Raw genomic sequence first — 27,260 nt, 5'->3', positions numbered from 1 at the left:
GTAAGTCATTATACTTGGCTACTTTCCACCATTGTCGACAGTTACTTTTATTTTTGGAGCAACACAAATATTTAATTGTGAAAACAAAAACGTCATCACTTAAGAGTTTTGTGCCAAAGGTCAAAACAAGGCACAACATGCAGTCGCACATATTTATGCCCAGCAAATGAGCATTCCAAACAACCATAGACCGTTTCCCTTTTTTGATTGCCCATGCCGCAAAGTGCACACGACCCTTTGGCGATATTGTGTTTGAGAAGGTTGACGCGCGTGTGGGAGCTTTGCCTCAGGTAGGCCGAGGAGACGTCGGTCATGCTGGCGGCTTTCTCGTAGTAGTCCGTCATCGTGTCGTCCATAAAGTTATCGGAGTGACTCAGCTCTTCCAGTATTCTGTCATCTGCAAGCACACTGTTAAGACCCGGTGGAAGGACGGATGAGGGGACCACGACTGTACCTGCTCTGAAGGGGTTCCCGTAGATGATGCCTGACAGGAAACGGCGCAGTCGACCCATTGAGAAGTGACCGATGAAACCGCCCAGCTGCTCACTAATTTGCTCTTGTTCGAATCCCCCTCGAGACCCCGGGGCAACGCAGATATCTGATCCAAATGAGCATGGAGATTGTCAGTAATTTACTGGAAGATTGATTGACCTTCTTACCGAGCCGCCCGTCCAGTCGAACAAAGAGCTCGCAGATGCTGAAGGCGATGGTGGTGTGAGCCGGGATGACAATGGCCTTATCTCGGCCTTTTGGGTTCCTGCCATCGTCGATCTGAAACTGCGGTGAAAAAGACGAATAATTGATTTTTGTTCATTTGCATGCAGTCCTTGAAATATAAAGTGGATAATCTGACTTGAAAACAAATTATTTGTGGATGTTAAATCAGACTGACAGCGATTTCTTTTGCTCCTCGTGATCCTTCGCTACTTCGCGTTTCGTTTATCGCGGTTTCACTACATCGCAGATTTTTCTTCCGAATCAAAAAAACATTTAAAAGTCAAAATAAAACTTCTAAATTGAGCAAACGTGTCTAACCTTTAGAACAATGTAGTATTGCTCCAAATTTTCGTTTACATTCTTTTCCGTTTTCGCGTGTTAGCATGATCACGAATTAGCATCTTTCCGCTAACTCGTTAGCCTGCCCAGTACTTCTTCTTGGTGACCGTACTTCACAAATTTCACTTATCGCGGGTGGTTTTTGGAACCAATTATCCGCGATAAACGAGGGATTACTGTACTGGTAGAAATCTACACTAGTGATGTGCAGGCGCCCTCTAGTGGTACGTATACAAATCACTGAATTAAATATTCAAACTGCACTAGTTCAATATTTTCAAACCATTTTTGGAGATAGGAGGATGAGACAAACTGGTCTAAGCTGTTTTTCATCAAATGTTTTCTGAATTGTTTTCTGAATTTGTGTTTACCCTCATGGTGGCCCCCCTCATGCCGGCGTGGACCGTCAGCGAGCACTGGCGAGTGGTGCGTATGCTCTCCATGACCACGCACAGGACGCTCCATCTGCTCTCCCTGCATTGGCGGACCAGGCAGTGTTCCACCTCCACTTTCCTGTCATGCAAAGGTTCAATTTTGGTTGTGCATCAAACATGGCCGCTCGAGTGTAGAATAACACGATCATTTATTCAGGGAAGCCTTCTTCTCGTATTCCCTCAGTCACAAATAGGTCAGACGGCATACTAGCTACTCGATGGTCTTATCTTCAGTTCAGGTGAGAAAAGGACAAGGTGTTCTTTTTTGGCTCAGCTATCGCATGTCAGAAAAACAAAGATTTTCGGATCTGCACGATGTGATTGACCTGGAGTTGAGTTCCCGCAGCAACGTGGGTACTTCCACCTCGTGTTTGGTCACGATACCGAAGGAAGCTTTGACGGCCACCGAGTCGGAGCCGCTGACGTTGAAGCCCACGTCGTTGATGAGGTGGTTTCCGAGGCGACCGTTGAGGGCTACGTCCGATTTATCCTCGTAGTTGAGCAGCTGATAAGAGGATACACCTGAAGAAAGTAAAACCACTTTATTGATTGAATGACGAGACTTTGGAGCTCCTAACTAGTTGTACCTGCTGTGATCTCCTTCTCCCCGACCAGGATGTCCTTGAGGGAGAACGCAGTGGCGGCGTATTTGTTCTTCTTCTTCCAGAAACGTCTCTTTCTCTTCCTGGTGACAAGACTGAGAGGCTGATAGCGGTCGGCCTCGCTCAGACTCGGGACGGGGACCAACCTTCCGGTGTCGCCCACCTGCTTGACAAAGTTCTTGGTGGCGGCTGCAAACATCTCAAACGGAGGAGCGGGACTAGCCCTGCGTACTCATCCCTGCGTGTCTCTTCTCACGCTGGCTGTTCAATAATGCAGAGTTTGTAAGGTAATAGGTGTGCACACGAGGTGGAAACTTCCTGTCACATGACCCATGAAAAAAGCAGATTGGAAGTCCAAATGTACCGTATTTTCCGCACTATAAGGCACACTGGATTATAAGGCGCACCTTCAATGAATGGCCCATTTTAAAACTTTGTTCATATAAGGCGCATTGGATTATAAGGCGCATAGAATAAATAACTCAACGTTGTTGAAACGTTAATGCAATCCCAATATAGTAACACTTGAAATAGTGAAAACATATCAATAACTCAACGTTGCTCAAATGTTAATACCACACAACCCACAAAACAAACACGTAAAGCTTACTTTGATAAATTAGTCCTCATACACAAATCGATATTGGTCCATATATAAAGCGCACCGGATTATAAGGCGCACTGTCGGCTTTTGAGAAAATTGAAGGTTTTTAAGTGTGCCTTATAGTGCGGAAAATACGGTAATACAGAACACACTGTAGTTAATGTTTTTTATTATTATTTCAAATGTGTGTGAGTGATGTAATACAAACACAACTAAAACCGTCAAAAAAAATCAACTAAAAATAAAATATAAAATGTGATGGAATAATAGTGAATTGTATTTGTCTTACTGCTTTTATTTTTAGTCCACTATTAGTTTATATGAATAATAATATAGTATGATAATAGGTATCAATTTAAAATTGAAACCTACACACATTCTTCTTCTTATATACATGAAATGCAGTTAATATGATGACATATGGTGTGTGGGCTGGCCTTCCCTCTTTTGTGGTTCCATTTTATGACTTGACATGGCCAGAAATAAATGTGTAGCTTGTTCTTTATGTCACCTCAACATAACTTTGGGTGGGGGAACATTTTTCCTATCAAGAGCTATTTGACTTTTTTAAAGTCACTGAGGATAAGATTGAATAATTTTATCATTGTCGTTTCTTCGAAAGCGCTGTGGAAATTGAAAAAAAAAATTGTCAGGTTACCAAACAGCAACTTGTTAAAGTTAGTTTCCATGCAAACTAATTTAATGAAAAAAAAAATAGAAGGCTAAATTTGGGCATATAAGGCTTCTGTCTAACGGCAGCCAATTTTTTTCTTTTTATACGTGGTGTGTGATTTACTGAACATGTATTTGTGGCTTAGCTGGTTTCAAGAATTTTTTTTTTGACAATTCCTCTGCAATTTTGTATGTTTTTAGAACGTGCCTTCAAAGCAGGCCGGGCAACGTCTCTGAGCAGCTGATGAACTGGCAGACAAAAAAAAACGTGCTGATCTCATGTTTCTAATTTGTCCGCCTCGCCCCTTTCATGCTCCCATCATCGTCCACCGAGAGGATGATGCAACTTGGGCGCTGCAAGTACGCTAAATAAAATGCCAATCAAAAGTTTGGAAGCATCTTCAACATGTGTCATCAAAATTAAGACCAAAAAAAATGTTCCTCTATCAGCCAATGAGAAGAAATCACACAATAAAGCAAATTAGGGTCAAAGGTCATACGCGATAAATCATTTTCTTCTTTTTTTTTTTGCACTCCCATCTTTCCAAATTCTTGGTTGGATTTCCAGGCAGCCTTTAATTACACGTTCAAAGACGAAAGCGGCGTCTGCCGGGGGGAGGTTGGCCCTCGAGTGGAACGTGAAGCGACGATGAGGAAAGGAGGAGGGAGGAAGAGGGGGAGGAGGAGAGGGAGCCCAGCTCATCCGGGAGTCCGCTGCACTCAGGGATATTGGGATCTTTGGGGCTGGATGCTGTAGCTCCGGGTCGGCCTCTTTTGAGTGTGTTTGTGTGAGTGTGTGTGAGTGAGGTCCTCGCGTGCCTGCTTGGCGTGCAACCATGGGCCCCTCCGTGCACATGAGGATTACCTTCCTCCTGGCCGCCATCTCCCTAACTCAGGTGATTACCGTCTCCTGCCAAGAAACAACCAAGAACGGTGAGTAGTTGACCCTCTTTGTACGGTTTTGTCTCTTTGGACCACACTGTCGTCAAGGAGACATTTTATGGCATATATTATTGTATATGTGATATCGTTATTTATATTAATGGTAAAATCGAGTATAAATTGTCCGTGGATGGGAATGTGAGGGGGATTGATTAAAAAATATTTGGCTCATACATGCGACCAGTCCTGGGTGAGCGCCACCTATTGGCCAACGGTCACATAACAGAAAATGGATGGATGCATGGATTTTTTTTTTTTCTCTATTTAACTTTTGAGGCGGTTTGAAGGCGCATCCAGAAGATCATTTTGATTGTGATATTTTGAAGACGTTTGAATAGAGGCTGCCTGCATCGCGTCAAGAGAATCAAATCTAATTTTTGCGGGATTGCAGGCCGAATTATCATCCATCATCATCCCTTAAATTTAATTTAAAATAAAGTTTTGGCATGTTGATGAAGCTCCATGTGTGATGTGCTGGAATAAAAAAAAAAATTAATTGTGGACAGTTAAGAAAGTTTGATTTAACCTTCTTGACTACTTTTTCTACGTCACAAACATGCCAAGCTGGAAAAACAAAATAATCCTTCAGCCGATCTATTTCGGTGCGAGGTCGGCACCCAATGAAGGCCTTCCGAGCTTCACTCCTGTAATGATGTGGCCTGGTGGACGCGACGGACAAAAGCAGGCCACTAATTTTGGTCAGCTTTGGACCCGGAGGCACACAAGACACACCCTCAGTGAAAGGATGTTGAGTTCTGCTCCACTGGAGGAGACAACTTCAATATGCTTGCCTTACTCATTTCACTCGCTGCTTTCTTTTTTGGAGGACGCCGTTTCAGACAGGTGTCACAAATTGTTCCTGAAGTTGAGCTGTAAATAGAGAAAAGGATTTTTGGGGCGTCCACCTCAAGTAGTGCTGAGATTTATTTCTCAAAATTCAGCTTGAATTTTTTTATGTGACCATAATTAAAAAAAAAAAAAAAAAACACCCCACAACCTAGCTTAAAGTTTAACTAAGAACAACGAGGAAAAGAACCGATTCTCGATTCTCCAGGGGGGTTGCAGGCGTGGCATAAAAAAAAAAAAAAAAGACAAACCACACGTTTCAGGCCAAAGCCAACGTATATACCATCTCGTGTGGTTTCCCCTAAAATAACTACTGCTGGCGAGAAGGAGTGTCTAGCGCGGGCGGGGAGAGGCTTCACCACATAATTATGACCCACGTAGAAAGCTTGCAGCAGGTGGCCACATTCTGGACAAAAGCGACCCGAACCAGTATGCAAAAAGCTTACCCAAAAAAAAAAAAAAAAAATTGAAATAGCACATGAAAGTCATTAATACATCTACTGATCACTTGGTGAATTCCTGTCAGGATGGAGTTAACCACAATTTAATTGCTCGCTCCTTAATCACTGTCTTCATACATTGCAGTGGAAAGCCCCAATGGAGTCTGTTATTTTTTTAATTGTTAGCTATCAACATTATAAGAATGTGTTAATTACATCACTTTACAAATGATTACGTTGAGCATAGCTATGGATGACTCAATCAAAAAAAAAAAAAAAAAATGGCACCAAAAGTATGAATAGTGAAAAAATGTTTATTTTTATTCATAAATTTGCTGGGAAATTTGAGCACAAAGCTGACAAATGGAAAAACAGGTTGACTACCTTCTGCCATCTTATAATTTATCAATGAAAATTAAATTCCCAGACAAATGAAGTAAACTTGGACAACTTCCATTGTTACCCACAAATTCCTTCATTTTTTTTTTTTTTAACTTAATGCCCTTGAATTACTTGGCATTTATCTTCTGGTGCTATTTGAGATACTCTGTTGGCAACTGAAGTCCATTCCGAAAAAAAAAAAAATCCTCAATAGGGTTGTGGGTGAGAAGTTAGAAAAACAATCATTCTCTCTCGATTCCGAGTCTTCAATTAACCTAAGAAGTATAAAATCGAGGAGGCCAAGCATTCATTTGGTGTATAAATAACTCAGCAAAGTGCAAATTTGACTTTTTCCAAATAGCCACGTGCGCCGACAATGGACAAGTGTACGCCAACAAAGAAATGTGGAGCCCGGAACCTTGCCGGATCTGCGTGTGCGAGTCGGGCAGCGTCACGTGCGAGACCGTGACCTGCGACGACCTCGGCGACTGCGCCCAGACGGTGACCCCGGAGGGCGAGTGTTGCCCGGTGTGCGTCACCCCCGGCGCCGCCGCTCCCACGTCAGACCCTTCCGCAGGTTCGTGTGTGTCACTTTTGACTAAATGGAACGCCTCAACTCAAATTTGTGGTACTAAGACGTCACAAAATGGCGTCAAAGCACTATGTGTGTCTAAATGGAGCTCCTCCACTTACTTCATCAAAATTTGTGGTATCGAGATGTCACAAGATACAATTAAATACTTTATTTATATATTTGTTTCTTTATGGAGCTTCAGATTTCCTCCACTCACGTCACCATAGTTCCTTGGCATCAAGATGGCGGCAGAGCATTACTTTTATCAAAGTGACACTCCTCAACTGTCTATAATTTACATAGTTGCATGGTACCAAGATGCCAAAGATGGTGGCAAAGCACTAGTTTTGTCTAATTTATGATCCTTAACTCACTTCACATAGTTAATTGGCATCAATACGCCACAAAATGGATTTTAATGCTTAGGCCTGATAACAAATACAGCAAATGGGTGAGTAAAAAAAAAATCTATACAAAAATAAAATAAACTATAATTAAAAAAATAAAAGAATAAGAATAAAAAAGAATAAAATACGAATAAAAAAGAATTAAAAAAGAATAATAAAGAATAAAATACGAATAAAAAAGAATTTAAAAAAAGATAAAAAAAAAAAAAATCTTTAACATGATTATGCCTGCCTTGACTCATTCTACGCTTGACCCCAATTCAGCTCCCGTGGAGGAGGGCTTGAGCTGCGTAGTGGATGGCGAAACCTACGCTCACAACGACATCTGGAAGCCGGCACTGTGCGCCGTGTGCGTGTGCGACAACGGCGTGAGTGTCTGCAGCGACGTGCAGTGCGAGATGGTGCCCGGCTGCCTTAAGATGGTGACCCCCGAGGGCGAGTGCTGCCCAGTGTGTGAAAACCTGGCCAGCGCCACCAGGCACATTGGTAAATCCACTGTAGTAATGCACCCCACCCACAAGGGTGCGCTGCTGTGCAACGTTAAAGTGTTCATCAGTAACATTTTTTTTCATATATAATGAAATGATCTTTTTGTTTGTTTGTTTTATCGCTTCCTCTTCCAGCAATCATGGGTTATAGGGTAAGTTATGATATTTTCATTTTCAATATAACTTTTTGATATAATATGAAGGGGTGAGGGATGTTATGGGCATACAGCACTGGAAATTTTCAAGACACCCCTGAAAATGATCAGCTTCTAGGATTTTCCAATTTGAAGGTTTTATTTTAGCTTATTCTGAAACGACTTTTGACTCCAAAATTCCAAATAGAAATATTCACATCTACAGGATTTATTCGCATAAAATTTCAAAAGTCAAAATATCTTTTTTTTTTTTTGCTTTTTTTGTCTCACTTTTTCCAGAGCTGTGACAAATTTTGAAATGAATGGATTATGAATCATCAAGTATTTAAATGAGGTGTGCATGTACTAAAGATTGATATCTTTCTTTTATAGGGACAAAAGGGTGAACCAGGTGATATTCCACAGGTAAGTTATAAATCGCAATATATGCAAATATTAAAAGGTTCTCTCTTGTTTCGCAACATTTTTATAACATGATATTTTTTACTCTCGCATCAGCTGGTAGGAATCCCTGGACCTCAAGGACCCTCCGTGAGTTTTTATTCGCTAAAAGCACCAGCAAGGTCACAATAAATTTAAAACCAAACGTATCCTGTGGGTTTTGGTTTCAGGGTCCTCCAGGTGCTCAGGGGAGAACCGGACATAGAGGATTTAAAGGCAGACGGGTAAGTCGGAACCATTGTGAGACCTTGGGTCCTTGAACTTTGACCTTAGAGGAAGAGAAGTGTCAATCACTTGACAAATAGAGCTAATCTTTATCTCTGTCTTGACATCTTCCTTTTATTTTGATGTTCAAATACAAGACATAAAAGAACCTTATATTTTGTATTTTGATGACAAACATGTTGACGTAAAAATTTCATGATAGGGATTCCAAGGGCCCCCAGGTTTTGATGGAGAGCCTGGCATACCAGGAAACCCAGGCGCGTCTGGTCCCCCTGGTTTTCCTTCCCTCCCTGGGGTGAGATTGATTCTCCATCCAGCGTTTCACCTTAGCCAAGCAAAAAATAAATAAAAACCTAACAATACATACATTCATGTCCTTTTTTATCACCCAAAGGGAAACTTTGTGTCACAAATGGCTTCAGGATTTAATGAGAAATCAGCAGGCCTGACCGGAATGGTGTCGGGATCAAGGGTGAGTGCAAGCCAGTATGTCCATTCGGAATTATGACGCAGCTCGTAATAAGCCGCTTGTTCCTGTTTCAGGGTGAAGCAGGATCACGAGGACCTCCCGGTGCGACTGGACCACCAGTAGGTTTGGCACACGTGTAGAAGAGTCAGTAAAATGACTACAAAGCAGGAACTCATCTCGCCACATCCTAGTTATGGTTTCCCTCAGTGGACCGATTTATATTAAGCGGGAAGTTGGAGGGAAAAAAAATCTCTCTATTAAAAGTGAAGGAAAAATGAAATTTCCTGACAGGCTTTGTTTGTTTTAGAGGGTGACACAAAGTGATAATGGTAGACTTGCGTTTGAGCACCTGCAAATGGAAATGAAGTTTTTTTTTTTTTCAACTGTCCAGCATTGATCTTTGGTTGGGATGGTTGGCTGACATTTCCTGTCCTTTCTTGTTCAGGGTCCACCCGGTGGCCAGGGACTCCCAGGCGAGGCTGGAGACCCAGGTCATATGGTAAAATCTTCATGCTGCCATTTCGACCTTGATGCCAAGCCTGCAGTCATGGACTGCAGGCACATCTGCTCTTTGTGTCTCAAACTTTGACCTTTGCTTGTGTTTAGGGTGAACCGGGTCTTCGAGGACCAGAAGGGTTGCCAGGAAAAAGTGGTCCTGATGTCAGTGAAAACTTACGGAAGAAAAATCTATTCATTCATTTAATAACACTGGTCAATGGCAGATTATAAGAGATGTCTTCATGAGTCCCTGTATTATTATTATTATTTAATAAATGAATGAAATTTATTTATTTCAAACAATATAAAAAAGTAATTTACAACCGAAAATAAGAAAAGAGGAAATTTAAATAATAATAATAAGATAACAGCAAAACACATTGTTCAAAAAAGGAGTGGGAAGAAGTATAATACTTAACCCCACCCCTTTTTTTTCCACCTATTGCTCACAAATAGAATATTTGAATCTACCGTTACAAAACAGTCATATATTAAATACTATGCATAAAAACTAATCTATTATTATTATTATTTCAACCTGATGCGCTGAGAAAAATAAATTAGGCTCATTTAGAAAAGTCAAATTGCATCTCTGATTCAAAAATGCAGCAAAAACATGTTGACCAGTGTAATCTTATGAAGCCCTGCGTGCTTTAAAAATCTTTTATTGTTCAAAAATTGGTGAACTAAAATCATGGTTTGATTGATTCTCATGTACACAACCACTGTTTTTATTTTGCATAGGGGGAGACCGGACCCCCTGGTGCTCCTGGAGAGACGGGATTCCCAGGATCACTGGTAAACAAACAATTCCCACATTTACCTCTTTGGTTTATTGTTCAGCTCCATTGATTTCATATTTGATAATGTCATCCGATCAGGGTGCTCGAGGGTTACCTGGTTCTCCAGGTATTCCAGGTCAAAAAGGTCACAAGGTAAATCCCTGTTTGTTTTTTAATTTTCTATACTTTTTTGGACATTAGTGAAACACTTGTCAATCTTTCTCCAACAGGGTGAGACGGGCATTTTTGGACCTAGAGGTGATCCCGGTGTTGTCGGTATCAAGGTAGGATTTTAATATTGATGACACAATAAAACACTAGAGCCAATTTTTTTTTTAACTTAACTCCTTGTCATTGTGTTCTGCAGGGCACTTCTGGTACTCCCGGTGCCATGGGTGCGACTGGTCCAGTGGTAGGCAACAAATCCAATTGGAACACCACAACGCTGGATGTGGACAGATATGTATTGAGTCTTCCTTGTCTTTCAGGGCCCACCAGGTTTGATGGGAGAGAGAGGCAGAGCAGGCCCATCCGGTGCTGTGGTAGGCACAACCAGCCGTCATCCATGTTTGTTTGTAGAGCCCATAATGTTGCAAGATGGATCATTTCATCTGTTTCTGGTTTAGGGAAAACGCGGTGCCGCAGGACATGCAGGCAAACCAGGTCCCTTGGTAAGTATTATTCGTGTTGTCATTATTCAATGCCGGTGTCAAAATAAAAATCATGACATCCTTCATCCACAGGGTCCGATTGGAATCCCCGGTGTGCCAGGATTCCCAGGTGGCCCAGGACAGAAGGTGCCATTGTAGTTCTGCCTTGAAATTTGACAAATTAGCTTAGCCAATCCACTGAAGGACCTTATGTACCTCCCCAGGGTGAAATAGGACCTATTGGCATGAGAGGAAGTCCAGGTCAGCAGGGACCCCGAGGAGATGCGGGTCATGTCGGACCACCAGGGCCCACCGGACAACAGGTGAGCAATTGCCCTCATCTTTTTAATGAGCCAAAAAGTTTATGGTGTTGTTATTAACCTCGTCATTGGTTGTTAAAAGGGTTCCGTAGGATCCGATGGAGCGCCAGGAGCCAGAGGGGCAACAGTACGTGAGCCAACTATCAATTTCCTTTTTGGTATCAGTAAAGTTCCTTATTGACTCTACGACTTCTTTCCAGGGACTAGCGGGTCCCATGGGTGCATCAGGGATCGTAGGCCCGGTCGGGCCCCCTGGACCTCAGGGAACCACAGGAGCTCAGGGACCAAAAGGCCAAGATGTAAATTGAGATGGCACTTTCTCTCTGTCTTTTGTCACTTATGTGAAGAGTCATCTTTTCTCCAGGGTGACGGTGGCGTGGCTGGAATCAAAGGAGAAGCTGGACTGAAAGGCGAAAGAGTATGAAAAAACATCTTTTGTAGCTATAGCAGGTGGAGCACAGGTTAAACTTGTGTGATTGCAACTTGTTGCCAGGGTGACCATGGTTCTCCGGGTTTGATTGGCCCCATGGGAGATGAGGGAAAGCGCGGACCTCGAGGTGATGCGGGGTCTATCGGTGACCCAGGACCTCCTGGCGAGACTGTGAGTTGGCCTAATATGATCCCAATATGCAGACATTTTTGTCATCCAATTTTAACATATGGATTTGTTACAGGGCATCCCTGGAAATCGTGGGTTCCATGGCACAGATGGTTTTCCGGGTGCAAAAGTAAGTTCGTTAAATATATTCAAGAAGATCCCTGAGTTCCCTTTGTGCCTTCAAACTGAAATAAAGTGAAGCAGCATTGTGTTTATGTCCTCCTTACTTGTGCAACAAACTTGAGATCTCCTCAAGCTTTTGGGCATTATTTATTTATTTAATTCATTGCCTCAGAAGCAAGTGAGATGGACATTCTATTTCCCTCTTTTTCAAAACGTGCTGTTCTGCTGTCGCAGGGAGCTCTGGGCGAAAGAGGGCTGCCTGGCACACCAGGCACCAAAGGTCCACCCGGAGATCTGGGACGACCTGGAGAGCCCGGTTTAACTGGTGCTCGGGTAAGACCATTTTAACCCCACGGTTGTTCCTCAAGCTTGAAGGAAGATGTATTTTCCCAACCGTGATGCTATGGTCTGTCAAACAGGGCCTGTCTGGAATTATGGGCGCCGAAGGAGAAGAAGGCAAACCGGGCCCACAGGTTTATTCGAGTTCTACTTTGTGAGTCTTTCTTCAGGTAATTCTGCATTTTTGAATATTTGATGCTGTCTGCAGGGCTCAGCAGGAGATGATGGTAAACCAGGCCCACCTGGTTCTACGGGAGGTCGAGGTTTAGCAGGAATTATGGGCTCGTCAGGACCAAAAGGCCTCACTGTCAGTTTGACTCATTTTGCGTAGAATATGAACCCATTTTTTTCAATAGATGACGCTGACTCCTTTGTAACTTTCAGGGCGACCCTGGGAAGACCGGCGAAGCGGGCAGTACTGGCTCACCTGGTCAAAGAGTATGTTACGTTCTGTTAGAAATTCAAAGTACATTTACTATTAATTAAAAACAGAAGTGATGACAAAATATTACAAACGTCCTCCAGGGAGTGAACGGAAAAGACGGAGAGGAGGGTCCTGCCGGTCCAACTGGCCCAGCGGTAAGTGGCTCAGTTATCAACCAATCACATTCTCTCAATCTTGCGTATATTCCACAATGTAACTGCGAAATGATCTGCACCTTTACAACTTCTGATCCACTACTGTGCAGGGTACCGCGGGCAAGCGAGGCGAGCAGGGATCACAGGGACCTAATGGCTTTCAGGTAAAACCGACACTTTAACATATGTGTGAACTTGCTTATTTAAACATGTGGGGTTTTATTTTACAGGGTTTGCCCGGAGTGCCAGGCCCACCCGGTGAATCTGGTAAACCAGGATCTGAGGTGTGTAAATAAATCTCACATTACCCTCTTGAAATTTTTCCACCCACTCAAAGTAGCACGGATTATTTCAGTACCGACGCGCCAATAAAATATTCTTAACGGTGCTTCCAGGGACTTGCTGGAGAGGAAGGTTCTGCCGGAACTTCAGGGTTGAGGGTAAGTCGCCGGTTCTTGTTTGGCTTCTCCAGTGTCAACCCACTGGACAAATACGACACGACTCTGCCAACAGGGAGAACGAGGCGCTCCTGGTGCTAGAGGTGAAACCGGACCTAAAGGACTACAGGGACCTAAGGGTAGTCCAGGTAGTCCAGGCCCAGATGGATTCAAGGTATCAGAGGAATAAATGACACTGGTTCTATCTTTGAGTTAAAGCTATAAAATCGTTAGTCGCATTCATTTGAATGTTGGGTTGTTTTTAGGGAAAAGCTGGCGTAAAGGGAACTACCGGTGAAACGGGAAGTCCAGGACTTCAGGGGATGCCAGGGGAAAGAGGCATCCCAGGATCCTCCGGCCCAAAGGGGGATGTGGTAAGTGTTGCCTACAGCAGCACCAAAGCCAATTTTGGTGCTTGGCACATGAAGTGAAAGTAACTCGTATCTCGTTGGACAGGGCTCCGTGGGTGAGATGGGACTCGAAGGCAAAGCTGGAGCTGATGGAATTCGAGTGAGTTGTTTGCACCAAAGACGGATTGTTTAATCAGGGGTGTCCAGTCGTTAGAGGGTCTAATAAATGTGTGTGATGGCTATGTTATTACGCATTCTACAATGAGACATATTTGTCTATTAAAGGGTGGATCAGGTCCAGTTGGCCCTCCAGGTGCAGTCGGAGCCAACGGCGCCAAGGTGAGACTTCCTAATGTTTAAGCTTTGAATCAAAACATGACTTTGTACAGAATCGATTTGATTGGATTGATGGAGCAAATCCCAAAGACCTCTTTTCCATGTACGTCTGTATTTTTTAGGGAGAACCAGGCGCCCCAGGACGCAACGGACGGCGAGGGACAGCAGGAGTGCCAGTGAGAAAAACATACTGTCATCGGAATGGATGGTGAACAATCACTGCTGCTTCTGACTTTCAAGTGTGTGCCAATGATTAACAGGGTTCTGGTGGTGAGCCCGGAGCAACCGGTGCTGCAGGTTTCCCCGGACCAGCAGTGAGTTCAAAACATTCTACCCTGTGCTGTAATTGGTCCCAACTGCACATATTTATGGGTGCATCATTTTTTTTGCCAGGGTGCTGAAGGTCAGCCTGGAGTGAAAGGTGAGACCGGAGAACCAGGCCTTAAGGGAGAGGCAGGACCACATGGACCACCAGGACTGGCTGGCATACCGGGAGTACAGGTGTGTATTAGTAACCAAATCAAATTGATATCTGTTTCTAGTGAGCTAAAAAATGTAGGACTTGATTGTGGTTCAGTGAGCCAAGCAAGACTTGTGAATTAATGGAAATGTCTGTTTCAGGGCGCGGTTGGTCTGACCGGACTCAAAGGTGGCAGAGGAACACAGGGCTCAGCGGTGAGTCCACCCACCGTGGTTCTGTGGAGAAGCTTGGCACATCCGCTTTATTAGAAGTGTTCTCTTCCCACAGGGTTCAGCTGGTTTCCCTGGCTTACCCGGAGGTGTTGGTCCACCTGGTTCTCTTGTGAGTCCACTTGGATTTTGTAAAGAACATTTTTTATATGGTCACTTGCAATCTTGCCTTTGTGTATCCGCTAGGGTGCTACCGGAGCAGATGGACCCATTGGTCCAACTGGAAAGCAAGGCCCCCCTGGTATTCGTGGTGAAAATGGGCCCTCTGGACTTCAAGGCGAGATTGGCGCTCCGGGCCCGGCAGGCACATCTGGAGAGAAGGGTGATTCTGGAGAGGATGGTTCCCCGGTGGGTTTTACTAATCACCACCTGCTGCACATACTGCGCACAATCCTTGATTGGTCTTGTGTTTCTTCATTAGGGTCCTCTTGGACCTCCAGGACCTCCCGGTGCTGCAGGACAGCGAGGCGTAGTTGGTCATCCTGGAGCGAGAGGAGAGGGAGCTATGCCAGGCCTGCCCGGTTCTGCGGTATGCCAGAATACTCCTGCTATCAACCATTTCCAGCAGGTGAACCAAGATCACAATGTCTGATCCTTCTTTTTATGCAGGGTCTGCCTGGGAAACCGGGAGCTGCTGGAGTACCAGGTGGAAAAGGTCCTCCTGGTGGAGTTGGACCAGCGGGAGCCACCGGGCCAAGAGGAGATCCGGGCCCTGAGGTTGTTGGGTTTTACTGGAGGGTATGCCAAAGGTAATTTGCATGAGTGTGTTTGTCAAGTTTGTTGTGTGTTCAATCAGGGCGTGACTGGTGAAGAGGGACCACCCGGGAGCGACGGACTCGTAGGGGCAAGGGTACGTGTAGACACATGACAAGGCCGTGGCCAGACTCGTGCGTACTCATCACCGCTCTGGGACTTTACAGGGCGATCGAGGTAATGCTGGTCCCGAGGGTTTGGCTGGAGGCCCAGGTTCTCCAGGGAATGAGGGTCCTGTGGGAGCTACGGGTAGTCCTGGACCCAGAGGTGAAAACGTGAGTTGTATCGACGCAGTGATTCAAATATAAATGGCGACATCAGTTTGCTGATTCCTGTTATTTTGGATTCAGGGTGGCAAAGGTTCTCCTGGGCCCCACGGAGCACCTGGAGTACGAGGCAAAGCGGTGAGAATAACTGCATCGTCTCATTTTTTCTATCGTCAACCTTGATATTGAATCTTTTTTTTAATATATTTTCTAGGGCCCCCAAGGACCACAGGGAGATAAAGGACCAGATGGTGAACAAGGAGAAAAGGGTCAGAAAGGTCACATAGGTTTTACTGGACTCCAGGGTTTGCCAGGACTTGCTGTAAGTTGCTATTATACCTTTGTACGTGTCTTTGAAGAGAAGAAAAAAATGAAGACCCTTTTTTGTTCCTCAGGGGGCTACAGGGGACGCCGGTCCTCGAGGTATTGTTGGACCAGCTGGACCAAGGGTAAGTTGCAGATAACTTTGTCAGAACTGAAGATAAAACCCAATAGAACTACATCATTTCACGACTGCACAGGGTCCTACTGGCGTCATGGGTCCACCTGGGAAGGAAGGGAACATCGGCCAGCCAGGAGCAATGGGTGCTCCTGGAAGCAGAGGAAACAGCGGTGACATCGGAGTTCAGGTAACACTTTGGTACAAGGTTGAGCAGTCTTCTCGTAGACCAAAGCCACCATGCTACTTCCTTTGCATTGTCAGGGCCCTATCGGAGAACCGGGACCACCTGGACCTCCAGGCCCTCCTGGACCTCCAACAGCAGCTGTGGATGAATACTATGCAGCTCCCATGGATTTGGATGAGCGTGGCGTGCCCGACGCCATAGAGTTCTTCAAGGATGACGTGGCGGCCGACCCTCCTCCACTTCCCGAATTTAATAAAGATGAGGCTCTTCCTGATAAGAGTCCCATCATCGCTCATGGCGCTCTGAAGACCCTCAGCAGGCGTTTGCAAGACATTCGCAGTCCAGATGGAACAAAAGAGAACCCCGCAAAGACATGTCAGGACATCAAGCAATGCTACCCACAGAAATCAAGCGGTAAGTCTTCTTCTCAATAATACTTAAAAAAAATAGACGAGCGTTAACCTACGTTGTGTTTGTCTACAGGCGAGTACTGGATTGACCCCAACCAAGGAAGCACAAAAGATGCCATCAAGGTCTTCTGCAACATGGACAACGGTGAAACCTGCATTAATGCCAACCCAGCCAATATTTCCCGCAAATCCTGGTGGACAAAATCCACTCCCAGTGCCAACAAACCCGTTTGGTTCGGAGCCGAGATGTACAGCGGAACCCCAGTAAGCAGATGATGTCATCATTGCAGTTCCCAGATATGATTTTCTTCACTTAGCATTGACCCATTCAAACCATTTCAGTTCCGCTACGGCAACGTCGACGAGGAGCCAAACACGGTGGCCGTTCAAATGAAGCTCCTGCAGCGTCTCTCCAAAGAATCCCACCAGAGCTTCACCTACCACTGCAAGAACAGCCTGGCTTACAAAGACGGCAAAGGGACCATGAAGAAAGCCCTGATCCTTAAAGGGGCCAACGGTCAGGAGTTGAGGGCGCAGGGCACCAACCGCCTGCGATACACCGTCATCGAAGATGGCTGCGCGGTAAGTCATCAGCAAAAAATGACAAAAAACATCCGAGATGGGACAGAGTTGCATGTTTTGCGTCTCCTCCTTGTGTCTCCTCAGAAGTCCAACGGCGACTGGGCTAAGACAGTGTTGGAATACAGGACTCAAACCCCAATCAGGCTGCCCATTGCCGACGTAGCTCCCATGGACATCGGAAAGGCCAATCAAGAGTTCGGCCTCGACATTGGACCTGTGTGCTTCTCATAGACCGAGAAATCGTCGCGTGTGAATTTGAGAAAATGACTCCACTTCCTGTGAGCGCTGTGGATGAAAGTTACATCATTGCCGTGGCTGGAAAAAGACGTGCGGCTGGTAGAAGGCCACCATTATTTATTCATCTTCTTCTCTGTGAAACCCTCGTATAGTCTTTTGAATCAACAAACGCCGAAACGCAGAGAGGAGAAGCCATACTTGGCATTTAGATTAAAAAATAAATAAATACAGACTAAGATATTTTCAATACAGATGTTTACATGCTCTCAATCTGGATGAGCTAAAATATTTGATCCTGATTTTCTGTTCAGATAAATATTTAGTCAAACAAAATGCTTTGAAATGTCACCTGTAAATGCTACACGCTTGACTGTAAATTTAAATTTATTTGTTTGATTGTTGACAATTGATTTAGAATAAATGTCTTTTTCCGGGGCGGCTGAGCTCATTGCACACAATAAAGCACGATAATAAAATTAACATTGATTGAGCGCTTAGAAAACGGCAAACAACTTCCACGTTTCTCCTCTAGGGGGCGCCGTCCATTTGCAGAAAATCTTCAGATGGCGGAAGTTCCTCGCTAGGAGGCCGGAATGAAAGGTTGACGCAAAATTGTCAATTTCTTTGAGGCTACAAATGCTCGGCTGCTAGCTTGAGCACACATGCTGACACGGCAGGCGTTTCCCCAAATTTCAACGTGTCTAAATGTCGGGGTGTGTGAGCGAGCACAAAGCGCTTGAGAGGAGGAAGGCCTCCTTGCAGGAAGCATAAGAGCCAAAGTTCAGCCTGCACATGTTGCTGGCTCGACCTCGCCGCGGAACCAACGCTGAAAGAAAACCCACTCTCGCCACTTCCTGCTGCCACGCCGGGCATCGGTGGACGAGGTCATTTTAGATGGCTTGCTATTTTCATAATGTGAGGAAAATTTGAACATGAGGATTCTGAGGCGTGTGTGTATATGTGTGTATCGCCCATTTCCGACTGCACATGTTCTCACTTGGGAGCTTTTCCAGTGGAGACAAGACAGTCAGAAAATATTTCCAGTGTCTCAAGTGTGCATAAATATTCCACACATTCAATTTAATTATAATATATATATGCGCTCACGGGTAAGGTTTCAAAATTACAGCTAGCACAAAAGCTTTTTGGCTCATCATCACTTGACCTCTATGGCAAAAAAAAATCTCTTAATTAAAACACCATTAAAAAAATTAACAAGATATAGCATAGCAAAATAGCAGCAAAGTCTCATTTCAAAATGTTTACCAAAAGGAGCCAGCCTCCAACCAGTCAACACCATCAAAAAAAATAAATCAATCCCTCAAACCTCTTTGCATTTTTTACTTGCATACTCATTTTTTTGTCATTTTTCAAGATTCAATAATTTTTATTGACCATGTTTGAGCGTGCCAAACAAGGAATTTGACTTCGGTACACCTCAGTCTTTGTTCAACGTTTAGGTGACTAACAACACTCATGTGTAAAAATTGACAAATATTCTCAAACATCCCCTGATCTTAAACTCCAAGGAGGGCAAGGAAAAACTCAAAACTCCTACTAGGGGAAATGAGAAACCTTGAGAAGAGACCACATTTATTTGTAAACATCTTGCATCGTCCTGAATTTTTCCTCAGGGAATCATTGAACATAATTAAACTCTCCAGGCGCCCGCGACCCTGAGATGACTTGGAAGTCACACCCAGCCGACCCCAGCTGGGATGTCTCTCGCTCGCTGAGGAGCCTCTGTACGAGATTTCCCAGCAACTCCTTTTCCTTCCTGCACGGCGCGCAGCAGACAAAACGCTTGAGGAACATGCTGAGAAGGACTCAGTGGTGTTCGTTTACGTTCAAATTGGAATATGCCGCAATGGTTTGTACCAATGGTTTCTCTGAAATGACCCATTTAGTCATTTTACACCCACAAATGCTGCCACTCAGGTGGAAAAACGCAGATTCTCAAATCTGACGAAAAAATGACTGAAAGGGTGTGTTGATATTTAATATTTGACATTTTCTTTTCTCACACCATAATTGTTCAGGCCATTTTAACGTCGCACCTTTTCCAAGATCCTGGGCGGAGCCTCATATGGTGGCAGCATAGAGAACAATGGCAGGAAACTGGAAGAGGAGTGAGGAAGTTCCTGTTGGCAGTTGATGCTGAAGACGAGACCGAGCTTACGCCCTGCACGTACTGAAGAAAGTCTCAGAAGCTGAAATACTGGGATTGTTTCTGCCCGTTTGTTCCAATCATCGCCGTCAGCGATATCAAATCATTTTCACACTGCAAGACTTGTTGGTAGCTAACCTTCCTAACCCTCACCAACCTTTGCAAAGAAAGTAATCCTGTATGAAAGCTGTATGACCTCTTTTTTTTCCGCCATGCTTGTTGAAGTCAAATTATAAATCAGATATTATGATTAAATCATTTTAAATGATCTACATAATCGGCGGAGGCTGTTTTGATATTCATAACAGTTATTGTAGTTTTAAAGTAGGTTATTCACTGGAATATCATTTATTTAAAACAAATACTCTCAACTATGTTGCTGAAAATGTGTGTCACACGAGTATCAAACATGCTTCATTTATTTTACTGAGTTTCAAGACATTGGAAATACAATAATCCCTCGTTTATCGCGGAAAATTGGTTCTTTAAACCACCCGCGATAAGTGAAATCCGCGAAGTGCGATCACCAACAAGAAGTATTGGGCAGGCTAACAAGTTAGCGGAAAGATGCTAATTCACGATCGTGCTAACGCGCAAAAACGGACTTCTAAAGGAATGTAAACGAACATTTGGAGCAATACTACATTGTCCTAAAGGTTAGACACATGTTTCCTCAATTTAGAAGTTTTATATTGACTTTTAAATTGTTTTTAATTTGGAAAAAAAATCCGCGATGTAGTGAAGCCGCGATAAACAAAACGCGAAGTAGCGAGGGATCACAGTCACAACGCTCGACGTCTGACGTCACACAACACTGGTAGACGGCACACATGACATAACTGACTGGATGTAACTGTTCCACTATACTAAAATAACCATAAATGAAATATTCTAGACAACACACCAAACATAAGTCATCAAGACAAACAAATACATTTGCTGGCAACAGTTAGACGACGGCTGTAGTCGTGCGTGTACGATGCGAGGCAAACTGTCAATCAAACGGCGCGCACACGAAACAAACCGAGAACAGACAAACGGCATAAAAGTTGTCAGTAGTAAAAATTAAATGTATGTACTCACTTTTCTGTCAAAGACGCACACTATCACAGCAACACGATCAGTCGATTCCAGAAACTTCGAACTTCCGTCTGTAACATATCGCTACGCAAACTGCAATAATCGCGATAAGACGAAAGTAACTCACGCGAGACTTAAAGCGCAGTGACGTAACTCCCGTCTGTAATTTAGCGCTGCGCACGAACTGCAAGAATCGCGATAAGTTCAGATAACTCACGCGAGACTTAAGACGCGGTGACGTAACTTTCCAACGCGACAACATTCAACACAAACTATATATTGATTTTTAGCATCAACATTGGAACCTTTCTAACACTAGGTCTTTGTTGATTCTCGGTGGGGTATACATTACTAAATAACAATTAGTGAGTTAATAAAATCAAAAAGGAAATATATTTAAAACATTCGATGGAAATAATTGATGACAGTATACTTTCAGAAGATGCTAAGAAAAATTAAGGGAGTTATGAACTAAAGCATCATTTCAGTTCAATTGTATTTAATTTTCTCGGACGACATTTTTGCCTCAAGTCTTTAAGAGCTAGCTTTTTATTCAGGTGTGATTTTCATCAAGCTAGCTGTCTACATGATGTGCCACAGATTTTAATTTCATCATTTACGTACTGATTTTTGTTTTTGTTATTTTGAATTCTGCACAATGGCTTGTAATATTGCTAAGTTTACATTTTAGGAACAAATCTCATCTCCCTATATTTCTGATGAACACATGGGCCTACTGCACTACTGTATGTATTTTAATTATTTTCATTGTTGAATTTTTATCATAATTGATCAGGCCCAGCTTGACACTCAAACATGGACATGATCACATGATACATGCCTCCACCCTTTGGTCTCTCCACGTTGAGGCCGTGCGGGTTTGCAAGGGCCGTGCGGACATCCTGCATCCCCGCCCAGACCGGGTCACATCCACACATGCAGGCCACATAGCTCACCCTTGAATTGCTCGCCCTCCACACCCTCAAGTATGGCCAAGAACTCTTTCTATTGTTCTCAGGAGTGCCATGTTCCCGCACTCAAGTGTCCACATCACGCATCGATCCGGCCAAATACGTGGAAATATTTCGAATGATGTCACGTCCCAATTCACTCATTACGGTAATGTTTCTTCAAATATTCCCATTTTAAGATGATCATACGGGAATTTGGGAATGGGAAAAAAAAGGCTCTTCCCATTTTATTAAAGACTGCTGAGGTAAACAATTGTTGGTTACGAGAAGGAGGAAGCTGGCAAGCTTCAAAAGGTTTCGTGCAAAAGTATTCTTGGAAATAGGAAGTCAATGATGCCTCAAGCAGAGGGCGTCAATACGGGAGGCGGGGCTACTGATAAATGGTAAACATCCTGCTTTGGTGCAGGTTGAAAGTGTGTCAGGTGACTTTTCCAGCTGGCTAAATGATGCACTGGAGGCGTTTTCCTTTGGGATTTCCTCGAATGGATGAAAAGTAAATAGCATGCCGTCACTTTGTCTGGAAGCGGCGGTCCACTTTTTAGGTCCGAAAAGGAAATGCGGCCTTTTCTTTCATGTTTGTTTCAAAGAGAATTTTTTTTTCTTCCATATAAAAGTTGGTGAGAGCAGTTTTGTCAATGCACAGCCAATTTTATTTACAGCCACGTTATAAGTTCCTTCTATACAATGTTAATGCAAATTGCAAAGCAAAAAAAAAAAAAAAAAAAAGCTCGCCATTATTACATCATTATTTCCTCTCCAGCATTTTGGGAAAAAGGAACCACATGAACCTTTTTGAAGTGTACATGAAAGGAGTTATAAATAAAACAATTGAGACAAAACGTGCCATACTCGAAAATGAGAAAGCGAGAAATGTGACTACAACGCCACAGTTGCAACTATTAAAGTTCACCTGGAAAGTTTATAGTGTTTTCCAGGTTTGAAATTTCACCTGGAAAGAAAAAATCTTGTTCAAAAGTCAAAAAAACTCAGCTGAGGAGCTTCATTCGGCCTTCAAAATTTCTGAAAGCATGCAGTTGAACCCGAGAAAAAAAAAAAAAAGACGTTCCAGTGAATCTGGTTGTGAATCTGGTGAAAAGTTTTGCGAGACAAAAGTTGTGAAAAGATGAAAAAAAAAAATCATCTCAGTTCCTCGAACCCTCTTCTGAATCCTGTACGGAAAAGTCCTCGTCACACAAACGGGCTGTCAGATCGGAAAATGTCCGAGTAGCTTTTGCCGTTGGTGTGCTCGGTGTGACTCTCGATGCTGTAGCAGCGGTGAACTTCGGTGAGGGACGACGCCACGTAGGATGCCGAACGGAACAAATCGGCGTTGGCAAACGTCCCGGCAAATTGCATCCTCTGCTGATTCCAGTGTCTCCGCAAAACACTCTGAACCTTACGAGGGGAGAGGTCAAAGGTCATGATTGGAATTACTTCAATTCAGGGTTGCAAAACTTTATTTGCTTACCTCTCCGTTAAAGAAGCAGAATATGGTGGACACGAGGAGACCCTGAAAGCACCAGACTCGTGAGTAAGGCATCAAAATACTGTTTTGAATGCTGAGTCAGCGCTCACCTGGTAGTGCATGAGGATCTCCATAATGTAAAGATAGATCTCAGAAACCCAGTGTTCCTGAGGCTTGTAGGGAAGCAGCACGAATTGAATGCCGAGAAGCGGGATGAGGATGAGTGTGGCCCTCACCGCCCGCATGTACAGGCTGGACTCGGCCTGGTGGGTTACTCGCAGTTTGGTGATGAGAACCCGTACGATGTTCAGGAGGAAGAAGAGGTTCACCTGCAAGATAGAGCTGGATTTAAAAGCAGGCTCGCCTCGGACATCCATATGTGTGCAGCACAACGGCTAAATGCTGCTTCACCATGTTTACTTCGAAGTCTGGGCTCAGACATCAGACTGGGTTGCATTGGAATTTTTTTCATGTGATCGGGACCTAAACCGTTTGGTAATTTGTAGACCAGTAGTGGGATTTCAAAATGTATTTTACAGCCGACTGGAAGCCAGTCTTAAGGACTGGAGGGAAATTTTCGAAACTTTTTGTTCTGATCGGAAACCAAGATGCAACATTCTGAATGGTTTGCCACTCACCACCAAGGCAGCACAGATGGGCCCATGGATGATGTAGAGCAAGGATGTATCGGAGCTGACCCAGCATCTGTCAAAACAAAAAACCAAGCTTTCTCAAATGAACCAAAAATGCTTAGCAAGATCTTCTTCTTTTCGATTTCAACAAACTCACTTGTCATTATAGTAACATTGGCGTGCTACAGCGTGCAGCACTGCCGGCACCAGCGGGAAACCTGCAGAGTCAAAAGCACCTGAGCAAAAAATATCTTGCGAGATCCCTCCTTCCGTTCCGTACTCACCCCAGCCGAGCAGATAATACCACAAGAGATGCTGCTTCTCTGCAAACACGGCCACCACGATCAGAGTGTGCAGGTAGATGCCCTCGCACAGCATCCAGAAGTAGTTGCAGCTCAGCAGGTAGAGATGGATGAACATCAGTAGCTTGCAGCTCGCCTAGCGCCGGAAAAACAATCACGTGATAACCAATTCGTGGATCGCCCCTGGCAAGACAGTGGTTAGCTTACCGAGTCGTTGTACGTCTGTCCTTGTTTCTTGGCCACCTTGGTCAACCACACCACCGTGATGACCGAGTTCAGAACAAATGAGATGAAGAGGTTCTTGTGCAGTGTGATCCTCTGACAGCTCAGACTCCTGTAGGGGGGGGGGGGGGGGGACCAGCGAGAGATTCTGATTGGCTGTTAAAATTTCAATTAAGGCTGGAAAACCTTTTAGTCTGCTTTGCTACCCTATTCTTATTAGAGGCGGAGCCTGTAAATAAAGATAATTTAAAAAAATGGAATAAACAGGTGCTTACTTAAAATGGAAGAATATTCCCAGCGATATGATGAGTGAGACTAGTGACAACCCGTGACCTATCATGACCAGGTAGAAGTGCGTCATGGCCACCTGGGATAAACACAATATTTCACTGAAGAACATTTCGGAGGCTTGATGGGTTTACTGAGATTTGATTTGCTCTCACTGTGCCGTGATGTGTCGTGTTGGCTTGGCAGTTGGTAAAGTCCGTCCATGTCCGGTTGCTCTCTGGGTGACGCCACCAATCGCCTGTTTTCGTACAAACTTTGGAGGCTAGCGCTGATGGCAAAATGTAAACTTGGAGTTAGAATCAATCAGAATAGTTCAAGTTGATAAAATAGCATTTTCTCTTTTTTTTTTTTTTTGTTTTCTCTCATAAGTATTCAGAAGTATCCAAAGGATGCAAAATGTGTTTTTCTTGTGTCCCCTCAACTATGACTCATCTCGAAATGGAGTAATACAAGGTCAAATTACCATGAGGGTCAAAGTCTTTGTAATAATCCGGACAGCCCTGCTCCGTTACGAGCCCTGCTTCGGTCTCGTCCCAGCACAGCCAACCGTCCCAGGTCATGTTGCACACGAGTCCTGCGGGAAAAACGTCAAATCATCAATCTGAAATGCCTTAGCCACTTTGGCCTTGCCAAGCATCATCATCATCATCATCGCTGTCATCGTCAACATCATCATCATCACCAACGTCATGATCACGTCATCTTCATCACACCATCGTCACCTTCATCATCGCCATCATCACCATCATCATCACCATCATTATCATCATCACATCTCATCAACTTCATCATCATCAACATCATAATTATCATCATCATCATCATCACCATCATCATCGACATCATCATCACCATCATCATCAACATCACCACCATCATCATCATCGTCAACATCATCATCAACATCATAATCATCATCATCATCACCATCATCATCACCATCATCAACATCATCACCATCATCATCAACATCATCAACATCATCATCAACATCATCATCATGCTCACCCGCCGATTGCGTTCTCCGGTGATGGTCTCCTCTCACCATCCGCTGGAAGCACTTGTACTGGGCCATGGCGATAGTTGCCGGATGCTCCCCGTAATGATTGGAATGTTCCTGATGGGCGTCCTCTGGATTTTCTTCAGCCACAAGGAGCTGACACCAATGAAGCACAACCTTCCTGATTAGAAATGTTATCCGAGCATTGAATCGACTTGTGCATGGATGTTTACTACCTTGGCGAGGGAGCACATGACCAGGAGAAACATCAAGCGAATTGCTGGATGCATTTTCTGAGGAAGATGGAGAAAGTTTTTAAGGGGGAAAAATAAAAAAATGTTTTTTTTTAATTTTTTTTATGTAGAATAGAAATTAAATAAATAGAAAAATAGAATAGAATGAAATATCTTGGGTGACTTTTTGGGCAGAGGTTGGTTTTTTTTTAGTAAAAAGGGTTCATTTAATTTAAAATGATAAATTGTGTAAACAAAGCATAGAAAATCTTTTTCCCCCGTGTGATTGCTGGATTCCTTGTTTCGCATTAGATTACAGATTCAGCCTTTTTTTCCCCCTCGGCCTCCACAGTTTCCTTCCTGCTTGTGTATTTTAGGTGACTTATTGAGCAAGTTTAGCCAAATGAATGTCTATGTGTTCATTCACTTCCTGGCAAAGTTCAAACTTTTTTTTATTAATGCTTTGCATTGTGTGAGGTGTGGCTCCTAAAATCTAAACGGCAGTATGGCCGTATATTGTTATGGCTCAATGCAAAGCAACTACTTTCATCTATTTCTAATCAATATTGTTTGTAATCTCTTCAATCAATTATTTGTGCATCTAGATCAATGCAAATCCATTCAGCCTAATTTAAATGAATACACACGTGATATTTCCAGCATCAAACGCACACACACCATTGTCTAATCATATCACCATGGAACGGAAGCATAAACAAGAGCTTACCTTTGCAGATGCCATTTTTTTAAACACAATCCCTAAACTTGCCCTTTCTTGTCGGTGAGCTAAAGAAAAAAAAAAAAAAAAAAAGATTCAATCTGTGCTCATGAGGAGTCAGTGTGTCTGCTGTGTTAGCCTCCACGGTCTGAAGCAACACTGAGCTGTCCTGATAAGGACACTTTGAGGATGACATCATGTGTTCGCCTTCCATGGAGGCGTAAAAGGGACATCCCTGCAGAGGAGATGGTAACACAATACAGGTACACACAGACACACAATCACTTATACTTCATACAGCAGTATACACTGTTTACAGTATATGCATTTATATATATTATATATAAATGCAATATTTATATTCACTGATGTGATTAATACATAGAATTTTCAACAATTTTATTTTAAATCGACGACACAATTAACACACAATTTAAAACATTTTTGCAATCGTATAGGAATAGATAGACTTAAAGCATATTCAAATAAATTAGATGTCATATTAGTTGTAAAAACTGCATTTAGTGTATAACCCAGTGACCTCACCATGTTTTTACAGTTTTGACTAAAATGGGTAAAATGCATACTTGATGGGGTTTAAGGATTGAAGTTGACTTTTTGTTTGTTTGTTTGTTTGTTTTGTCTCACAATCATGTTTTGAAATCAATCGTTATTTCGGCTAATAGAAATAGAGAGAGAGAGAGAATTGTACACGTACCTTATTTACAATGGCAAACAGTGCCCTCTTGTGGTCGAGTGTTATTTTTGTACCCAACTCAGAACCTACACAGGAAAGACAGAGCCCGGATTTGAACCCACGAGGTGATTTCAGTTTATGTAATTTTAAGGAGCGAGTCACGTGTCATCTTT

The 27,260-nt window shown here is 43.5% G+C and overlaps 3 protein-coding genes and 1 long non-coding RNA gene across 7 annotated transcripts; 2 read left to right on the top strand and 2 right to left on the bottom strand.

Moving 5' to 3' along the window:
• Positions 1–29: 29 nt before the first annotated feature.
• pjvk (pejvakin) lies at positions 30–20,682 on the bottom strand. 3 transcript variants are annotated; one of them, XM_088369930.1, is made up of 9 exons: positions 20,563–20,682; positions 5,102–5,180; positions 4,234–4,278; positions 2,078–2,353; positions 1,817–2,012; positions 1,428–1,569; positions 660–777; positions 455–598; positions 30–397 (listed from the first exon to the last, which is right to left on the bottom strand). In XM_088369930.1, the coding sequence occupies exons 4-9, from the start codon at positions 2,289–2,291 to the stop codon at positions 96–98; spliced, it is 1,116 nt and encodes a 371-aa protein (XP_088226056.1). In that variant the 5' UTR covers positions 2,292–2,353; positions 4,234–4,278; positions 5,102–5,180; positions 20,563–20,682; the 3' UTR covers positions 30–95. The 3 variants fall into 3 exon arrangements, with proteins under 3 accessions (XP_088226056.1, XP_088226055.1, XP_088226057.1); XM_088369929.1 differs by having other exon boundaries at positions 5,107–5,180; XM_088369931.1 differs by lacking the exon at positions 5,102–5,180 and having other exon boundaries at positions 20,563–20,663.
• Positions 4,069–17,747, top strand: LOC148401532 (uncharacterized). Its single transcript, XM_088369193.1, has 55 exons — positions 4,069–4,301; positions 6,339–6,554; positions 7,223–7,444; positions 7,582–7,598; positions 7,974–8,006; positions 8,100–8,132; positions 8,213–8,266; positions 8,470–8,562; positions 8,662–8,739; positions 8,811–8,855; positions 9,182–9,235; positions 9,343–9,396; positions 9,979–10,032; positions 10,116–10,169; positions 10,247–10,300; positions 10,384–10,428; positions 10,505–10,558; positions 10,643–10,687; positions 10,760–10,813; positions 10,891–10,989; positions 11,069–11,113; positions 11,187–11,285; positions 11,351–11,404; positions 11,480–11,587; positions 11,661–11,714; positions 11,942–12,040; positions 12,127–12,180; positions 12,255–12,353; positions 12,431–12,484; positions 12,572–12,625; positions 12,736–12,789; positions 12,856–12,909; positions 13,021–13,065; positions 13,139–13,237; positions 13,329–13,436; positions 13,519–13,572; positions 13,698–13,751; positions 13,871–13,924; positions 14,009–14,062; positions 14,142–14,249; positions 14,370–14,423; positions 14,497–14,550; positions 14,625–14,786; positions 14,860–14,967; positions 15,048–15,155; positions 15,235–15,288; positions 15,359–15,466; positions 15,542–15,595; positions 15,672–15,779; positions 15,853–15,906; positions 15,979–16,086; positions 16,161–16,497; positions 16,567–16,757; positions 16,836–17,075; positions 17,160–17,747. The coding sequence occupies exons 1-55, from the start codon at positions 4,205–4,207 to the stop codon at positions 17,304–17,306; spliced, it is 4,746 nt and encodes a 1,581-aa protein (XP_088225319.1). The 5' UTR covers positions 4,069–4,204; the 3' UTR covers positions 17,307–17,747.
• On the top strand, positions 17,892–19,708 carry LOC148401531 (uncharacterized). Its single transcript, XR_015857304.1, has 3 exons — positions 17,892–18,227; positions 18,977–19,182; positions 19,352–19,708. It is a non-coding gene; the product is annotated as an uncharacterized LOC148401531 (long non-coding RNA).
• A 1,491-nt stretch (positions 20,683–22,173) lies between the features above and the next one.
• LOC148401529 (calcitonin gene-related peptide type 1 receptor-like) lies at positions 22,174–26,530 on the bottom strand. Of its 2 annotated transcripts, XM_088369766.1 has the most exons (13): positions 26,400–26,530; positions 25,676–25,732; positions 25,448–25,595; positions 24,903–25,013; positions 24,595–24,707; positions 24,427–24,518; positions 24,137–24,263; positions 23,912–24,065; positions 23,785–23,845; positions 23,634–23,700; positions 23,106–23,324; positions 22,999–23,040; positions 22,174–22,925 (listed from the first exon to the last, which is right to left on the bottom strand). In XM_088369766.1, exons 1-13 carry the CDS (start codon positions 26,412–26,414, stop codon positions 22,719–22,721), a joined length of 1,413 nt encoding a protein of 470 aa, XP_088225892.1. In that variant the 5' UTR covers positions 26,415–26,530; the 3' UTR covers positions 22,174–22,718. The 2 variants fall into 2 exon arrangements, with proteins under 2 accessions (XP_088225892.1, XP_088225891.1); XM_088369765.1 differs by having other exon boundaries at positions 23,785–24,065.
• Positions 26,531–27,260: the final 730 nt, after the last annotated feature.

Source organism: Syngnathus floridae, chromosome 2, assembly GCF_059516105.1.
Source record: "Syngnathus floridae isolate MCC-2025c chromosome 2, RoL_Sflo_1.0, whole genome shotgun sequence".
In the NCBI taxonomy this organism is placed as follows: domain Eukaryota; kingdom Metazoa; phylum Chordata; class Actinopteri; order Syngnathiformes; family Syngnathidae; genus Syngnathus; species Syngnathus floridae.
The sequence above is the reverse complement of the archived record's forward strand: the minus strand, read 5'-3'. Positions and strand labels throughout refer to the sequence as shown.